The sequence below is a fragment of the Genypterus blacodes genome, unplaced genomic scaffold (assembly GCF_046128005.1).
Source record: "Genypterus blacodes isolate CSIRO-AG114 ecotype Tasmania unplaced genomic scaffold, CSIRO-AGI_Gbla_v1 ptg000026l_1, whole genome shotgun sequence".
Taxonomy (NCBI): domain Eukaryota; kingdom Metazoa; phylum Chordata; class Actinopteri; order Ophidiiformes; family Ophidiidae; genus Genypterus; species Genypterus blacodes.
The window spans coordinates 1,024,172-1,043,821 of NW_027466839.1; the positions used below are offsets into that span (position 1 = coordinate 1,024,172).

A 19,650-nucleotide genomic window follows, 5' to 3' on the forward strand; every position below is an offset into this window, starting at 1 on the left:
GACTCTCCCGTTAATAATTTAGAGAGAGCGAGCAAAAATTGGTTAGCAGAGCAACACTGATGTCATGCAGCAGCCATTATTTCTGCAAATGGGATATTTGATTTGAAAGATTGAAAATGGAAATATCACCAAAATGACAGATGATGTGTAATTTCAATCTGACAATCTAATGTCATCTACAAAAATACTTTAAATTATATTATTGGAAGTGTTATTACATAAAACAATAGCCAGGCTGACCCAGTGGCACAAATACCCATATCCTTTACTTTAATGTAATGTAGTAAAACAGGGTCAAAAATAACAAGTGATAAAATAATAATAAAGGACAGAGAAATTTAACAATGTTCAGTGAATTATCAATAATACTAATCAGTGGAAATGTTCCATACACATTTAGAGGTGCACTTGGAGTATGACTGGTGTTCCTCAAGACCAGTAAAATTAATTCAAGGTGTAAAATGCGTAAACTACAATACCTGCCACTCAAATGTGTAGTTAGAAATGAAAATACTCAAGTAAAATACAATAATTCTAATTAGTAACTTTCTACCTCTAATCCCCCTTCTAAAATAGGAGCGATGGTGCCTAATGGAGTGCAGAGACGAGCTGGAGCTCCTCAGAAGAAGCTCTCTGGGTGCATTAGGAGGAAATGATATTACCAGTAACAATGGTATTCAGTATTCAGAGACCACTTGAAGCATGAGGCGAAGCTGGAGAGGGAACGCGCTCTATTCTATGGCTGAAATGAAGACAAAAGACAGGTCTCGCAGCCACGTCTATAACGCCACCAAAAATACCATTAGCTGATTCTTGTGGGCTTCCTTTGAGCACATACAAGAACCCACGATGTAGTCATCTTCACCAACACAAAGCTGGAAAGATTTTAGAGAGGAATCCTTATTAAATCCAGTTTAAGAACCACTGAATCACCTCAGGGTGCAACACAACAAAGCAACAAAGCAACAACATATTTTATTGTCTTTCCATTATTTACACATATAGTTCCCTATTGATAACAACACAGAAAACTTTTTTCATCCATGTGTGTTTCATATGTGGGCGTCTTGGCTGATTTTTGCAATATTGACACATGATTTCATATGGTTGGGCAATTTGAATCAAAATTCTTTAATAATAAATTGCAGTTAGTTTAGAGTTTAATGGAAAACACACTAGATTTTGATCAGAAACTCCACAAAAGGCGCAGTAGACAGTCACAGTCCAAGCCCATAACAAATCTCATATGAAATGTATCAGAAAAGGCTAAACTAGGAGCACAGACCACATTTAATATATAAACGTAGCTGCTCAAACACGAGTCATTTGCAAGTTCCAATACAACAAGAGGATTATATGTGTTGATACGCCAAACCAAGAGATGGAAATGATTGTAAATGTATCATGAGGTGGTGATTGTAGACAATATTAAATCGCACAAAGATGCTTTTGTTCTTGAATTCCTGCAGCAGATCAGCCAATATTGCCTCTGCTTTAATTTAATATCTATTTATTTAACTCCATTGTTTGGATTTTATTGAGGTTGCGCCTGCTTTATCACCCCAATCTCAACCAGAAGTGAAGGTCAGAGGAGGGAGAGTGCCTCTGTTTATTGGCTTCCATTGAGCCCATATGAGCTGATTTGGCTATCTGCTCTTGATATTAAGCTCTTTCACAGTATTTTGTGCTATCCGGATATTGTTTATCACCACATTGAGATATTCACTGTGTACTTACTACGGAATTAAATATTCTTCATCACTTTTGTAATATCCTCTCTGTAGGCTCATGCAGAATGTGAGAATCGTGTTGAGTGTGCAGGCAAACTGCACAAAATACAAAAATACACAATGATTTTTTATTCATTTATTGGATTTGCTAAGAAATGAAAAATATTATATCAACCAACTCTCTGGAAATGCTCTATAAATACTTTATGGTCCCATACAATTCACCTTTCACATGTAACATTATATCAATCTATATATAAATGAGGCAGGATGGGCCAGAAGGAGTTCAAGTGGGGTTGATTTTTGTTGATTTTATTTTTCTGAGGGAGCTGAACTAGTTCAACGCTCCAATCATAGATAGCAGCCAACCAGTACACAATTGATGCATGTTGGCACAGTTTTAAAAAAATTTTGTGTACAAGTCACAGAGCAAAGTGCAAAATTAATAAGGATTTAGTGCTGATTTAGTCCAAGGCTTAGAATTTATCAGTCAACCCTCATTCTGGCTCTACGAGGCCATCAGGATTTGCGGAACTTACATTTAAAATCATAAAAGGTTTCCATCAAAATAAAGCAAAAGGATAAGTGTGCGGTTTTTACAGAAAATGTATAGTCCCATAAATGCAGCATGAGGTAATCACTGTACACAGGGCTGTGTGACGTGTTACTGACCTTTCCATGACTCTGACGTCATGGATGCACGTGGGAGAAACTTGACGCTGCACGTGGTGCACGTGGTCTGTTGTTTACTTCTTCCAGGAAGGTTGAGGGAGGGGGCGGGGCGGACCTGAAATAGTGGAATTGTGAAAGCGCTTTCCTGGATAGAGTTACGCTGTGAGGAAAAGAGGCTCGTCCACAAAAACAGCGGAATATGTCGAAGTGACCCGTTTATTATTGACTTGAAACGCTTCAGTGAGAGCTGCGGACGTCACAGTATGTAGCGCTTTGTTTTAAGCATGTGCACCCCTCTGCTCTTTGTTCTCCGTCCTGTTCGTCTCCATGGTGCCTTCAAGTTCGCTCGAGTCTGTCAACAAACCTGTAAAACGTTGAACGTCGCTTGTTTTGTCATCCAAAAACTGCATTTGAACTCACAGAACTGGTGTATTTCGTGATATTCAATGAGATTTAACAAGTTTTTATCGTTCTAACAGCACAGCAGGAGTTAATGAGGGAACTATTATTGAGAAACTCTGAGAATAATTGCTTTTTGAGATAATGTCAATGCACTGGTAGATGTCACAGCTGTCAGATGTTAAAGTTTGTAGGGCTCAGTTATTGACACCATATAGTTTTGATTATCTGTGATCAGTATAATTTGAATCATGAATATGGTTTATGAGATTTGATTTCAAAGAGCCACACAGAGAAAAAGGAATGCCTTGCGTAAATGTGTTGGATGGAAACAGTGCTGACTTTGCAGGAAGGACTCATGGACTCTTGTTTCATAAATACAACTTTCAAAACAGTACAGCATGTACTGGAATATGGCCTGTAGGAATTTGTAGGTCACTGGCTCTCCACCAGTACTAGAGTTATAGTCTTACAAAGGCTCCATTCAAATGCAGTGATCAACTTGTGTGTGGACATTTCTAGACTCGAATGTCAGTAACTGGAAACTAAAAGAATCAGTGAATCAAGAAAATTACAAATGCTGTGATTTGTAAGTGAAATGACATTGGGGAGTGGATAACTTATATAACCATGACTTCTCATTGAAATATGTTGTTGTTGTTGCTGCTGTTGCTGTTGCAGATAAAAGTAGAGAATGATTCAGCTTGGAAGCCTGTTTACACAGCTTCATGTCTCAGGAGCTTCAGAAATTGCGAAAGGCCCAAGGACACAGCACACACAAACTCTACCTGACTTCATACAACACCTCAGGTAGATTCAGTGCAATCTTTTCTTCTCTGACTGATTTAATTAACTCCTGCTCTAAATCAACATGATCCTTTTTCCTTTCACGACTTGTTTTTCCCCTTTACATTCCAGGAAAGTCACCGGGATAAGAAAGGAAGATGTTTTCAGCAATCTGCGTATTCCCAACCAGTTTCAAACAGCCAAAGATGCCATCGACGTTGTTGTTCTTGCAGGTTGTTTTTCTAGAAGGATCTCACTGTGTTACTGAACAAAGATCAACTTTACTTCTGAACTCTGTTTTCTTTCTCACACATTTGCATATTTTCTACATGATGCTTATGCTGAGTGTATGCAAATAGAAGATGCCACAGTTTTTATAGTGATTTGCCGAGTAATAAGAGAAATAATCTACCTCATATTCTCTTGCCTAAACTCATGTCCTTTGGTCTTTCATTTGTTTCTCCATGAAGGTCGAGGGATCTTCTGCATAGATGTAAAATCCTGGAATGGCACCGTGTCGGCTCAGGGCCAAAACTGGCACGTGCAAGTGAATGAAGAGAACCAAAACTTTGCCAACACCTTCATCGAGCAGACTGAAGATCCCCTCAAAGCTATAATGGTATGGGACGTATTTCCATTTCGCTATACTGTAATTATTCTGCACAACAGTTCAAAATACTAGTTTATGCAGTGTATTCAGCATAAGATAAACTCAGGTGTCAGGCAAAAACATATTCGCTGAGAACCTTTCAAATGGAACAGCTCCCAAATAGGAAATACAAGGTTATTCTCACAACCTATTGAAAATCCTTGTATTTTCAGTGAAAGGCTTCTTCCGTCCAATTTACATGGGAATTGTAAACACTAGAAGTGCGGCTTCCTAACCTCCCCTCTTCATTTAAATGACCATAATTGTATTCACAGAGGGAGAAAAGCAGGCAGGTGCCTAAACACAGCTGTTACCTTCCGTGAGTCGATCATTTCCATCTCTATAGAGGCCGAGGTTAGACTGAGCCTCGCCAAGTGTCTGGGGGCAAACACACTCCACGCCACTGAAATAATTCAGCTTAAATCAGACAAACAAAAGTAGATGGAGATTGTTCCTCTCTTCTCTTTGATTCTTTCTTGCCGGGATCACAAAATGATGCAACTGTTTACTCCCGCAGACCAAGACGGCAAACTTATGTCACCATTTGAAGAGGTCTGGGGCGTCTGTGTGCCAAAACCTCTTCTTCCCCAGAATTGTCTTCCTCTCTCCAGACTGTGAGCTGGATGAGGAGCTGAGGAAGAGGAGGGAGCTAGTCTCCCACAGACAGATAGATACCTTCCTCAGATCGTTCAGTGAGGGCTACATAGCCTGGGTGTCAGACGCACTCACTCCTGCTTGGCTCTCTGGTGAGTTGAACAATCTGTTGTTGTAATATTTCATCCTTCCCATACTGAGAATCAATCAACAATCTAATTTGATTTGAATTCGTGGTTGAACTGGGTTTTCTCTAGGTCACCTGTCATACAGTCAGATGGAGGCGGTGCGGGAAGTCCTGAGGAAAGTGGGGACGTGGGACCTGGTGAGGTTGCACTGTGGGGAGCAGCTGAAAGGAGATTACCAGGGCTGCCAGTACATCGCTCTGAACCGCCAGGAAACAGACACGCTGGAGTTCTCCAGAGTCAAGACCCTGACGGCAGATTCACTGTGGGCCCTGCTGGGCCACGCCCCTCAGGTTAGTCCACACTCGCAGACTGCACCGGCTCTGATTAGCTTCCAGGATTGCACATAATATCCACACATGAGGGATGCATGCTGTGCCTGAGACTGCAAGCTGTGATGCCCAACATAAACAAACACCAGCAGGTGGCAGTAGCACTGTAAATTATGCCTTAAACTAGAATACAGGGGTTTAACATGTTCTGTTTGTCCATTTATACCAGTAAAGGGTGCAGATATATTAATTTAAATTGGAGTAATTCATAATGTAAAGTTTTGAAATTATTGAATTTGATCTGGTGTTTCCCTCCTGTGTAAATCTTTATTTTAATCTACCAGATCTGGATCAGTACCTAGATCAGAGTTTAATCACACCTGCCTCTAGATATGGTTTTAGTTTGAAAGAAACTGGCAAACATGTTGACAAATCCTCCCTCAGAACCGTCTGTGATATAAATCCCACATATCTACAATCAACCCTCTGTACCATTTAATAATCTCTTCCTCCTATGGGGCTTCGGATGCACTTGTTGTGAACTGAGGCTCCCCAGATTAAGGTTGGAGTTCTGACCCCTGCACCCAAACACATCCAGTCAGGGCTTTCCTCACCACCCAGACACCCAGACTGTACATTCCCCCCCTAACCCCCCACCCGCTGCACTCCAGCTGCTGTACATTTGATACATGACCCAACCATCATTAGACAGACTCCTATGGGCCTGTTTTTTTTGCTCCGGGGGACACACGCATACACACACACATCATACACACACACACACACACACACACAGCGACAACAACATATATTAATTTCAAAGACATGTTTGTAAATGGCAGGATGTAGCTCTTCATCAGGAAACACACACCCATAACTCACAGAGAAATATGAATTGCACACTACAGTATGTATCTTACCCAATGTAGAACACCAAATACGTCATTTTCATCCATTATTGAGTCTTAAAAGTCGTATTTTCTTAAAACAAGCAAAAACATCTGTTAATCCAGGGAGATTATTACAAATCATCACTAAGATTTGTGTAATTTATCTTGATTTTAGTGCAGTGATCTTCACTCTCCAGTCCTGTTTCAAGATACTAACACCATCATTTCTGGATAACTGTATTAAGTATATATATAAAAAGTGATGTTGGGCAATATTCTATACTATAAATAGAATATCGTGGTAAAGTTCATTTATTTCAGTAATTCAATTCCAAAAGTGAAACTCTCATACATTATAGATTCATTACACACACAGTGAAATATTTCAAGCCATTGTTTGTTTTATTTGGATGATTATGGCTTATAGCTCATGAAAACCCCAAATTCAGTATCTCAGAAAATTGTAATATTGTGAAACAGTTCAATATTGTAGCCTCACAGTGTCGCACTCTAATCAGCTCATTAACTCAAATCACCTGCTGAGGTTCCCTGAGCCTTTGAAGTGTCTTTCAGTCTGGTTCAGTAGGCGACACAATCAAGGGGAAGACTATGATATTCTAATTTATTAAGCTGTACCTGTATATGTACAATAATATTTTGGTAAGGAGTCCTTAATTGTGAAATGTTAGACGTGATATTTCAAGGTTGAACAATAAATTCAAATGTTTAAGATCAGGACAGAAGTATAGTCAGCTAGCAAAGAAATTCAATACTAAACACAAATAGTACATAAATAAATACAAAATAAATACATATATATATTCACCTTGAATGCCGCTTTACAAGGCTCATAATTAATCTTTCCATATCAGCCAATATATGATTTAAATGATGCAATGTAACAGTGATATGCCAATATCGACTAATATGTCAGTGTAACGTTAATCAGCTATCTATAGCAATAATAGATCAAGAAAGAAAATGCTAAAACACTATATTTTTCTATTGGACGTATTGTGTGTCAACCATTCTTTCCCAGTAAAGAAAAGATCCTCACTCTTGTGCTGCAGCTGCTCTGGGAAGCTCGGGGGTCCACAGAAACCTGATATCTCCCCCAGGCGCATTTTCAGATCCCGGTAATAATGCACAGTTTTGATTTGTTACTTGTAAACACACATGGCTTTCCAGAAGATCTGCGATATGACCCTACGGCTTCAGCCTGGCTAAGAAATGGAGCGAGATGTATCGGAAAGGCCGGCGCGGAAGGCAACTAGGTGTGTTTTCCGTAGGCTCGGTCAATTACTCTGTGCAGAATGGGATGTCTACATGTCCCCAAAGTGGAGAATGATTGAGTAGAGTGGCTGTAATTTATTAATTATGGTCTATATTCTTAGACCACGGTTCTGGCTTCATTCAATTTGTATGGATTGAGGGGTAATTACTGTGTGTGTGTGTGTGTGTGTGTGTGTGTGTGTGTGTGTGTGTGCGAGTATGTGTGTAGGCAGATGGAGAAAGAGCTAAAGATCTATTCATGTCACAATGTAAAGCGCAGGTGACTTATGTTGTTCGTCTTTATGTCCTCTCTCATTTTCATGTTTGACTATTTCATCAAGCCTCTTTTCCTTTCTCTTCCAACTCATTCTGGCAGAAATGGAGCCTCTTCGTTTTGTGATTTAAAAAAAAAAAAAAAAAACTCCAGTTGACTAATTGAATAGCTGAGAAACAACAATGGAGCTCCTTTGACTACACCTCCCTGTCAGCTGATTAATAGAAGCTAGAAAATTCACCCGAGAGGATAAAAGGCTGACAAAAAAGAAACTGGCACAAATATTCTGACCGGCGTTGCCAGAGGAGAGAGATCTCTGCCACGAGCCTCAGATTCCGCACAGATCTCTCTCCCCCCGCCCCCCACCCGGCTCGTTATTTTTACCCTTCAGACACATTCCTCTCCGTTTGGCCGTCTCCCAGGTTGTGCACGCGTCACGGGCTGGTGATGGACAGGGGCCGCTGCTTAGCTCTGAAAAGCCACAGAGGAGGGGACATCAACTGGCTTTGTGGTGTTAATGAATGGAGGCACACAATAGGCCAGCAGCCCGGGCCATTTACGCAGCCTGCAAACTCTGCTGCCTAAATAGATCATATTGGCAGCCAGCGCGGCTTTTTGGTCTCTTTTTATATTGAGAAAAAAAAGTGTTTATCCATTTAAAGAGGATCTATGCAGTGGTCCTTACTGATAAATAAATCATTCATAATAATCACTCTCAAAAATCAAAATCAATCAAATCAATATTTAGAAACTGAATGCCCTTAAGAAAATATTTACAGTTGAAATGATTAGCTTATCAATGGGCAATTAATTAATTACATACTAATTTGATTAACATGTCGGGAATTATCTGGTTCCAGGCTTTTTTTTTCAGCTTTTTCCAATTTGAGGACATTAGATGAGCATTTATAGACTAAATCAGTGGTTCTCTAATTGTAGCACATTTACCACCAGTGGTACTTGAAGTGTTCAATGACTCTGCAGATAATGAAAACAATGGGAACTGCGTTATTGCGGCAAATTATTAGAGGTGGCATCCAGTCATCATTTCCCAAGTGACATCATCATAATGCACTCTTAACCATATGTAATGCAGAGCAACAGTGGACTAAATTAAAGCGATTGATCAAAAACAATAACACGATGAATCAACAATGAAAAGAGAATTAGTTACTCAAACTAATCTGTATCAGCGTTATTAGATCTGCACTTTTGCTGAACTCCACTTGAGAATGAATCATGTTTGAACACATTAACACAGGTGTGTGTATATTCAGAGATGAGTGTACTTAAAGGTTGTTTCATCGAGTACAAGTATCAGATTTTCAGCCCCCAGATCTTTGTGTTCATCAAGCACCCAACTACACTTGATGGAATGATTAGTTTCTGCATTTTTTCCACAAGGTTTCTGAAGAATTGAAGGGAAATAGCATTTTTTGACACGGAAAAAAAATATGTTGTAGGGGATTACAAACATTTCCAGGTTTCTGTAATTGCCCCATGGCTCTCGAAAAGGAAACTGTAATTGGAAATCATTTGCAGAGGAGTATGTGTAGGAAGCTCCAGAGAAAGCTAAGCATGCAATTACACACCAGAAGAGTGTTGCAGAATCACAAGTGTGTGTAATGAACTAGTGAAGACACCAGCACTTAGGCGGTGGAAGGCGATGATAAAAGCTGCCTTGTAATAGGACGTGATTAAACCTGGCAAAATCTGTTTTTTTTTTCCTCTGGAGCTCTGAGGCACAGTGAAGAGTCCCGTGGAGAGATTCTGTATCCGTCAGAGTGAAGATGACTCAATGTGTTTCCTCCAAATTCATCTCCCAGCATGCCGCAGCAGTCATTCCAAAGGGCCTTTCAAGCACTCTTTTGTTAATTTAGTTAAACATCAAGCAGCACAGTTCATGTTTTACACATTGCTGCTTTAACACAGGTGGAGATTGAGTTCCAGTAAATTTGAATACATGTTTAAAAATACTCCAAATCATTAATATTCATTACAAAGGCAGTTCTTTGAATATGGAATGAGCTGCAGTTGTGTAAGAGCCATTGTCTCTGCAATAGACACAGTAAACGTTACATGTATACACCAAATATCTGCATATCCAGAAGAAAACTAAACTACTTGACATGCATGATCCACTACATGGGGTTTTCAAAACACCTTATTTTCAAGCTTTAATGCACAAAAACACATTCACACACTTTCCCTTGCTGCAGCACCACCGTGCACAGTGTGACTTCTGATCCACAGTATCTTTGTGGAATTGAGATCCTCTCGCTTAATCAGATCTTAGCTGCACTCTGTTATTCTATTCTTTCTTCTGTCTGCTTTCCCCCCTTTTACTTCTATTGCACACCTGGCCGTTTAAGGATATTCTTCCATTTTCCTTCTTAAATGATCATGTTTTTTTATCCTTATCTTCCTAGAGGGGTTGGGCTGGGTCCATAATCGTGAGTGTGTGGGCCTGCAGCCCCTTGAGACGTTCATGAAGGCTTCATAAATCCTCCCTTTCATATTAATGATGCTCTGACATCATCCAGTGGCATCAAAAACCCAAACGTATTTATTATCTAATCTCAACCTTTTCATTGGTCACTGGTCAAGATGTTAATTTGAAATAACTAAATTAAACTCCACACTGTATAAAACAGTCATTATTTGTTTGGGGGGGATTCAGGATATTACAGCTATCCCCGTTCCCTACAGTACGAGATATGATCAATAAGGATTCATGAATAATGAAGAGGCCTATTGGAGCAGAGACACTTAATTACAGTTTCAAAAGCCATTATCTTTAATTGAGGAGAATAAAGGTGGTGAAGTGGACTGAACAGCAACAAGAATTTTTTGTCATTATCCGCTTTACACATCCAGACAAAAGTTCGATGGTTTATTCATTCACACTGAAGAAAGAAACGTGCAGATTAGAAACATTAACAAACAATCAAATGATCCCTTATCAGGTAGAAACTTGATTTAATTATATTTGTTGATTGCCTTTATTTGTCACATTGTGTCATTCACTTGAATCTAGTGCAGTCATTTCATTTCTTCTTCCTTTTTTTTCCCAACAAACTCAACTCAACTGATTTGCATTGTCAGTTGTTAGACGTAAACTTTCATGTAATATCAAGACAAATTACTGGTGAGGAGTTATTCAGCTTGGCCTTTTGAATTTAGCCATTTTCTTTTGTCATACCATATATTTGGAATATTGATGCGCCCAATTAACTTTTCAGACTCTAGAGCTGAAAGAGACAGGAACAAATGATGACCAATTAGTGTGAAGCCCTCTTAAGAATCTAGTGCAGATGGCGCTTGATAGGAAGATTTTCTAAAATAGGATGGTATCAAAGCTCCTTATAATGTTGTTTTTGCAGTGCATAGCTTATTTTGTGTGTGTTTGTGTGTGTGAGTGTGTTTTTGTGCTCTGGCCCATTCCCCCCACCCCTCCCCAACCACCACCACCACCTGTGAGAGCAAAAAACACAACATAGGTGGTCTTTGTCCGACGGTTTTGAACAGAAAGGCGAACATGCTGCATATCCAGACAGTGTGTGTGTGTGTGTTCAGTGTGTGTACAGTGTGTGCAGCAGCAGAGAAGCAGCGTGTAATTGACAGCCCTGCCATCTGTTACAGTTATGTGAAATTAGGGATAAACTAGTTAACAGACACTTTGGCCCATTGTCTGTTGTTTTGATAATCACCCTTAATAACGGACGGCATCAATATGGTCTTTAAACCTGATTTGGGAGTTAATGGAGTCAGATGGGGGCGGTCGGTGTATGCTCTGGAGGTAATGCTGTTAGAGATGTTCGTAAAGAGCAAATTAAATCAGTCATAGATTGTGCCCTCTCAAGTCAGCCAGACAACCAGACCCATTGAAGAGAAAAGGGGAGGATTCATATTTTAACCTCTCGCAGAAAATGCACTTATTGCGGATGGAAATAAAGTCAGAGCTGGGTGAATGGACGTAAATGGTTATTGCTCAAACTCTAATGGCTTCCTGTGAGGCCCGGGCAGGTTGGAAAGCAGAGACGGAGCTATTCGCGAACCTAACCAGCCGTTTTTTCGGGTCGTGGCTTCTGAGCAAATGTAGTTACGGGGCTCGTTTGCGATGTCGTCAATGGCGTGGGGAAAGTTTCGGCATCTCATCAGATGGTCAAAACCCTAGACGGCATGGGAGTTCCATTATATTATATATCCATTATAATGTATGAGTATTTCATTTGTGATGTATTGCAGTGAATCAGGCCCCGAGTCCAGGCTACACTGCAAAACCTCCATCTTAAAGAGTTTGTTTTGTGTATTTGTGAGTCCTAGAGATGAGATCTCTATTGAGGGATTTTGAAAGATTAATCCTGAAGAAAGCCTAAAATGGATCATAATTTGTCTTAATTCCATTGCATTGATTAAATTTGTATTAGAAACATATTGAAATTGAGTCGACACCAGAATAACATTATCGTAAATCATCTTACAACAGGATGGAGACTTCCTTTACTTCCTGTTTCTAAGTGTCTCCACTGTTGTAGATAGTTAATGTATTCATGCACTGAGCCAAACCACACGTCTGCCTGATTGTTGTTATATCGAGCTGAAATGATGGGTCACATATTTAACATCAAACCACTTCTGGTCTCGACTCCGTGGCATTTTTGGCTTGTCGACAACGATGTTCGGGGCGCTGCAGAGGCGTGTTACTCACTGTTTCCTCCCATCTGCGTCTGGTGAGACACGGCGCGGAACAAAGCGCCGGCCGCCTGAAGCCGGTGTGGCGTTACGCTCACTCAGAGTTCACCTGAAACACTGCACCCATTGCTCCAGGTAACAGTCCCTGCTGACTGATACCCCACTGGGATCCTTTGACTTTATCACGAGAAGAATCTGAACTTTGTGAATGGCGATACACACAGGTGGTGACACGTCCCTACACAATTACACAGTTCCTCACATTATTCATGCTTGTCAGGCCTGTCACACAGCAGTCAGGCCTATAAACAATCAGTGCGAGGGTAGTGTACGCTTAAATGATTACTGCAAAAATATCTATCTTATCTCATCATTTCTGGCAGTGATCAAGTCCTTAAAATGTCTCTCAACCTATTTCCCTGACAAATCAAATTATTTAAGTATATATAAGTAATAAGTATTTGTATTAGTGTGTGTGTTTGCTGTGATTACTCTTATTTACTGCAAAAAGTCCTCCATTGTCTATTTTTGAGGCCTAAAACACGTCAAACAATATTCAGTGAAATTACTCCAATTACAATTGTCTCTTGGTCCAAATCTACTTCTTTTGGAAATTTTGCCAGTGGGTTTCATTCAAAATTTCAGTTGTATTCAATTGAATCGGCTTTAATTGAGGTCAACTTTGGTTAATTTTGACACATAAATTCACGCTAACTGTTACTCTACACTTTGCAGTATAGTGAATGCTTTCATTTGTCTAAATAGGGATGAAATCGAATTCGTATTTACTAGTTTTGATTCATTTAGAGTTTCCTGATGCGGTGATAGATAACAACAACTTGATAAGATGAAGATTTTCACCTTTTTGCTTGTGTGAGAGTGCATCATTGTGAATCTGTGTCATTAGCATCCACACAGGTAGAAAACAAGGAAAGTGGCTGTGTTGTGCAGTGCAGATTGCTATCAGGTATTTGTTAAAGAGGTGTTTCTTCTTTGGTGAGAGAGTGAGCTGTCTTCTTGAGTTTAAGAGGGTAAAAGGTGAACAGCGAACCAGAGGCAGGATTTATGGCTGTTAGCAGACGGTAAATAAGAAAAAGGAGTTTGTCTTGTTGAAATGTGAGGAGTGATGTCATTCAGACATCTCCCCCGACACCGAAAGTGAGAGGGGATCAGGGGTAGACACCGTTAGGTGAGCTCTCAGCCCTTTGTGTGACACCCACCCTTTGCCCCAAGGGTGCTGTCCCTGCCATGAAGTGTTACACACACATTCAGACCTGTCTGCGCCTGGAATGGTAATGATAATGATGATCACAAACTTGTGGACACACACACACTCGAGATTGACACATATTTTGACTAAATATGGAGGTGTCTAAACCATGGCTGGGATGATATTACATATTAAAGGATAGCTTCACTTTCTAACCCTAACCCATCCTTAACGTTATAGCATGTAGTCCCAAAGCTAACTGGAACACTGTGGTCGGCCCCTAAGCTGCTCCTTTGCACCATCTGCTACTCCGCCATTGTGCCGCCCTTTGTGTTTGTAACTCCGATGCCCTTCTTGTACTGTAAATTAGATCCGGTTCATCTTTACCCTCAGACACTTGTCTCAAGTGGCTGAATGTTAACAGGCAGTGAGCGTTACCTGACACAGCAACTCTAAGGCTTCTTTAATCATATCTGGCAGGCAGGTAGGCCAGACCACACAGAACTCCCCCCTCTTTGATTTTATGCCAAGGACATAAGAAGCATTCTTCCTGTCTGGATGACTTTATGTAACACGACATCACAAATTTCTTGTTTGCCCTTATCAATTGCAATTTTTAACTTTTATTTCAGTTTTGAAAAGACCTGTACACTGCAAAAAACATGATATAGTGTAAATATTGTCTTTGTGGTCGAGGCCCAAAATATTGAAGCATGTTTCAAGCACATTTAAGGTAATTTCTAATGTTTTAATGCTTATATGAACCTAACCTTGAAACAGAATCAAGCAGTTTGATGGTTATTGATTTTTAGGTAGCTTCAAGAAATCTTACTCACTTATTTAATCACTCACTTATTCTTATTTGGTACAAAGAGATTTCCCTCAATTTCAAATTCAACTTTATTTTAACTTGTAAAAAAATACATTTGGGACTAAAATAACAATGTAGAGGAAGACCTTTAACGTTGTGAATGAAACAAGACCTATTCTACTTTTGTCCAGTGCTGAATGTGATTGTTCAGTGTCTCGCCGCACCACAAAGGTGAAAACACTCAACTCCAGTTACTTTAAATTAAATAATTGCTTGTTACCGACCATTATGTCGTGCTATGATTTGTTAGAATAATTTCTCCTCTGGTTTCTTTGTGTTGTCGTATTTGCTTGTCTGCCACCAGCTGTCCCGAAACTATTTTTTCATGGATCCCAAATTAAAAGCCACTCACTCGTTCTGAAGTATCCGATGCTATTGTAACGCAAGCCATGTGGCACTCGGCCAAGGCTGCAATACAAGACGCAATTGTTGAGTTTTTCTCTTTCTGCCTGTTTTAATGCACAGTAATAAGTAAGTAAATGGCAGAAAGATGTGTGTGTGAAATTGCACTAGCCTTTGTTGCAGATAATTGGGTGAGCAGTGAGAGCGTGCAGGTGTTGAGGGTGTGCTGCGCACTCGTGTTGTGTTATCAACTCGCTCATATTCGCAGGCCGCCAGGGGTGTCGCACTTCCCATCAGCCCCAAAGCTCGCCAACCTCTTCACTATTAAAATGATCACTTTCAATAGCAGACAAAGGAAAGAGGGAACATATCTAGTGCAGGGTATTTTCCCCACCTCTAATGCTTATCTGCCTTTTGATGTCGGCGTAATAAAAGGCCTATTGGGTTTCCACAATGACCCGCAAAATGGACAAGGGCCGATATACTGGGCTCTGACTGTCGCTACCATTAACTAAAAGGCCCAGACATTATGGAGAGCCGAGGATGAAAGAACATGGAAAAAAAATAATAATTGAAAAATTGCCTAATACTAAAGTGAAAGAAAATGGAACTGTGAAAAGGCACTGTAATATTCTGTTATCCCCGGTAAATGCAGCCAAACAAGAGATGCTGCCAGGCATTCTGTTTGAAATGGATGTGGTTCAATTACCTGCATGTCTAAATCTAGTTAAGGCTCCCATTGTCAAGCTCAAACATAATAGGCAGTTTTGATGTGGTGTTAAAGCGTACGACGCCCTTCAACCTACATAAAATCAAGAGAAGCATGACTCCATTCAAGACGCGGAGGGGAATTAAAAGCCCACAGTGAGAAATGAGGTTAATTTAATATTTACTCCGTCACAAACCTCCATTTGGATCATTGATCCAAAAGACCCGTGTAACATTTCAGCAGGATTAAGGGAAATTTGACAGTTGTTATTTGTTAACATTTTACTCTGCAAAAACTATACATATGTTCAATTTGAAATTTGTGCAGCACTATGTAGTCCAGCCCTACAACAGTAATGGAGTGGAGGAGAAATGCAGAGTGCTCTGCAGAGCAGAGCACTTAAAGAAATAGTTGAAACCAAAAGCAACACATAAACACGTATGTAAAGGAAACAAATAAAATGCATAGAAGTTACAAAATTGAGGGGATAATTCACAGAATAAGGATTTGGGGTATTATTAACTGCCATTGTAGAATTAAGTATTGAGTCATTTGAAACAAAGACAATTTAAAAACCAAAACACATTTTCTTTACATTTGTGGTGTCATGAGATTTCTGTAAGCTGACACAGGATCAGATCCAGTCCCTGATCCAACATGAACGTGTACTCCAGAGCCCCCAGACAAAGCAACAGCTTGCACATGAAGCGGTCAAAGGTCAAAGTCACGAGTGCCTGCTTTGTTGTAGCCAGAGGTCGGGGGGGGGGGGGTCTCTGTTAGGGTCACGACCCCAGCAAAACCCTGAACAAGTAACAATAGAACCTAAAAATTTACACATCTAAGCCTCTCTGGAAAACATATCTACATGTCTGTTTTATTCCGTCCCCCTCTCTCTCTCTCTTCTACAGGTAAAAGTTAAAATGTTCAAGCGCGGAGCTCAAGGCTGGCTGGGCAAGTCCCTGAACGCCACCACCACCATCCCCTCCAACACTCACGTGATCTTCAGGATCAGCGGGGAGGACGCAGACGCCAAAATCCCGGCAAACAGCATCCACAGCATCACACTCAGCATATGACAGTCAGTATGAGCACAGGAAGAGGAAAGCCATGACAGAAGGTGCTGCAGGGAAATGAACCAAACATGCCGTGCACAGGATAATGTTACATAAAACAAAATCAATTCCTATCCGACGAGAGCCTATTTCTTAATTACCTACCTGAGTGCCTTTTACTATATTTTGTTTTCTCTTTATTGTACTTAAAACACAGTCTTCACATCTTATGTAATTTTTGGCCATAATCACATTCTAAATCTCTTACGTTTAGGAAAAACCTAAATATGTTGAGATTATTTCACTACCCTAGCAGATATTTGATTAAAATTTAAGGATTTGTTAACACTTTTTCATTTACTGTACCAATTTCCTGATTCTCTGATGCTCCGCTCTACTCACTAGCGCACAATTATCTTAATGAAGATGGTTCAGACAATTAGCCTGATTAACTTTCCCCTGTTTTGAATTTCTAGGGCTGGCCCACACTTCACTCTAACCATTAATTAGCCATTATGTTTGCCAACTGTGTCAAATCAGTTCAGGCTTGAAGTGCGTAACGCGTTGATTGCGGCGGTTAAAAATGGACGGCCTTTAGCGCGGTGGCGACCACTGAGCGGCTCCCGTGCCTCTGATGGTTTAATGGACAGTGATGTACGGTCTGTGTAGGTGATGCAACTGAGGAGGAGGCGATAATAATATTCAGGGGCACCCACGGCACCATTCATAACTGTGTCCCAGTCACTTTGCATCAGTTACCCAGCTTACACCGCTGCGCTAACAGCTAGCAATCGTATTTACTGTGTCTGGTAGCAGGCAAAATGAAGTTATTTCCATCAGGATATCAGTGCCTTGAGTTAATCCAATAGAAGTAGCTCTCTGTTTGGATGCTATCTCCCCCCCGCATGGCATCTCTCTACCTGCAACATCATTATGCTGTACTCAGGCTGTGCAGAGTCACCTGAGGCACTCATTCACTGCAGAAATCTCCTTCTCATCAAGCCGCTTTTATCTGAAAGTTTCTGGAAACAAATGAAAAAGATCAACAGTGCAGTAAAGACGGTTTCCAGTATTGTAGAAAATTCTACAAACATATTGATTTGTATTGGAAGCACTAAAGAAAATGGGACTTTCATGGACATTTGTTGCTTTTTGTTCTGTTTATCTCATCATATACACATACATACACACCAGACTAGCGCTTTAAATGGCTTGATTCACTCAGTGGTGCTACAGCAATGGAGTTGAAGTGACTCAATGTGTATTTTTGCGCACTAAAATATTGCAAAGGCAGTGAAAGCAGACCTCAAATGTAATAAGAACACCAAATCTATGCATGTTCAAATCAAGATTTAATTTTACAGAAATTCAAATTTAACAGCTCAACATCAAACATAAATGACTTGAGAATGATATTTACAGTGTTTGCTCACATTTTTCAACTTTTTTGTGATCTTTGAGGTCAGCATTGTTTGAATTTCTATTTAAAAACGTGTGTTTGTGTGGCTGATATGTCTTTGAGAGTTGTAACGCTCAAACAACAGCGCCATATGTGTTTGTCTAAGGATATGATTGTGTTGTTAGATGTATCATTCTCAGAACTAGAGGTTGTTCTCAGGAACTTTTAACAACGCCACAGAACCTGACAGAACAGCCTTGATGATATTAGCTGGTGTGTGATAAGAGGAACCTTGTAGCTTTTATTCTGAAAAGGTTGGGTTGTACTGTAGCTTTATTATATTTCAACAATGAATATTTAACTTCCAGCACTTTCAGCATCAAGCCAACTCAAGAGGCAGAACTTTAAACATTGATTTCAGATGGTTTTGTTGATTTATTTGGGGTGTTTTATAGTTGTGATGTAATCAGGTGTGTGTATGTTTACATGTATTTGTACGATTTGATTTGGTGTCATATTAAAAAAAAGAACTGAACAAGAAACTGTGTGAAACTGTTTGAATTTCTATTTTATTCTGCTTTATGGTTGACTGCTGTAACGATAGACAACTACAAACCCCAATTCCAATTAAGTTGGGACGTTGTGTAAAAACATAAATAAAAACAGAATATTTGCAAATCCTTTTCAACCTATATTCAATTGAATACACTACAAAGACAAGATATTTAATGTTCAAACTATTGTTCCAAAAAAGCTGGGACAGGGGCAAAACAACAAGATCCAGAAAGTTGATGAATGCTCAAAAAACACCTGTTTGGAATATTCCACAGGTGAACAGGTTAATTGGAAACAGGTGAGTGTCGTGATTGGGTATAAAAGGAGGGTCCCCGAAAGGCTCAGACGTTCACAAGCAAGGATGGGGCGTGGTTCACCACTTTTTGAACAACCGCGCGCACAAATAGTCCAACAGTTTAAGAACAATGTTTCTCAATGTACAATTGCAAGGAATTTAGGGAATTCATCATCTACAGTCCATAATATCAAAAGATTTAGAGAATCTGGAGAAATCTCTGCACGTAAGCGGCAAGGCCGAATACCAACATAGAATGCCTGTGACCTTCGATCCCTCAGGCGACACTGCATTAAAAACCGACATCATTCTGTAAAGGATATTACCACATGGGCTCAGGAACACTTCAGAAAACCATTGTCAGTTAACACAGTTCGTCGCTTCATCTACAAGTGCAACGTAAAACTCTACCATGCAAAGCAAAAGCCATATATCAACAACACCCAAAAACGCCCGCCACCGCTTGTAGTGTATTCAATTCGAATATAGGTTGAAAAGGATTTGCAAATCATTGTAACGTCCCAACTTCATTGGGGTTGGTAAAACAAAACTCAAGTTAAAGGTTGTTGTGTACAGGCTGTACTTGACTGACATCTACCTGAAACTATGAGATGAAATCAGCCTAAATCAAGCTCCTAAGACTGTTTGGATGTCCTGTTTTTGCAGACCATATCTGTATAAACCTCCATATTCAATGTCAATTCTCTGCACTGGAACCTTATTGGGCTGACGGAGCGCATCCATCGACAGCTCACTCTGCTCTTTGAAAGCAAACATGGTAAAGGCCCGTAGATTAGGA

The 19,650-nt window shown here is 40.1% G+C and overlaps 1 protein-coding gene across 1 annotated transcript; it reads left to right on the forward strand.

Moving 5' to 3' along the window:
- Positions 1–2,515: 2,515 nt before the first annotated feature.
- Positions 2,516–18,523, forward strand: LOC142992963 (uncharacterized). The gene is made up of 7 exons (XM_076143531.1): positions 2,516–2,663; positions 3,483–3,611; positions 3,720–3,820; positions 4,058–4,206; positions 4,754–4,982; positions 5,088–5,308; positions 16,459–18,523. The coding sequence occupies exons 2-7, from the start codon at positions 3,496–3,498 to the stop codon at positions 16,624–16,626; spliced, it is 984 nt and encodes a 327-aa protein (XP_075999646.1). The 5' UTR covers positions 2,516–2,663; positions 3,483–3,495; the 3' UTR covers positions 16,627–18,523.
- Positions 18,524–19,650: the final 1,127 nt, after the last annotated feature.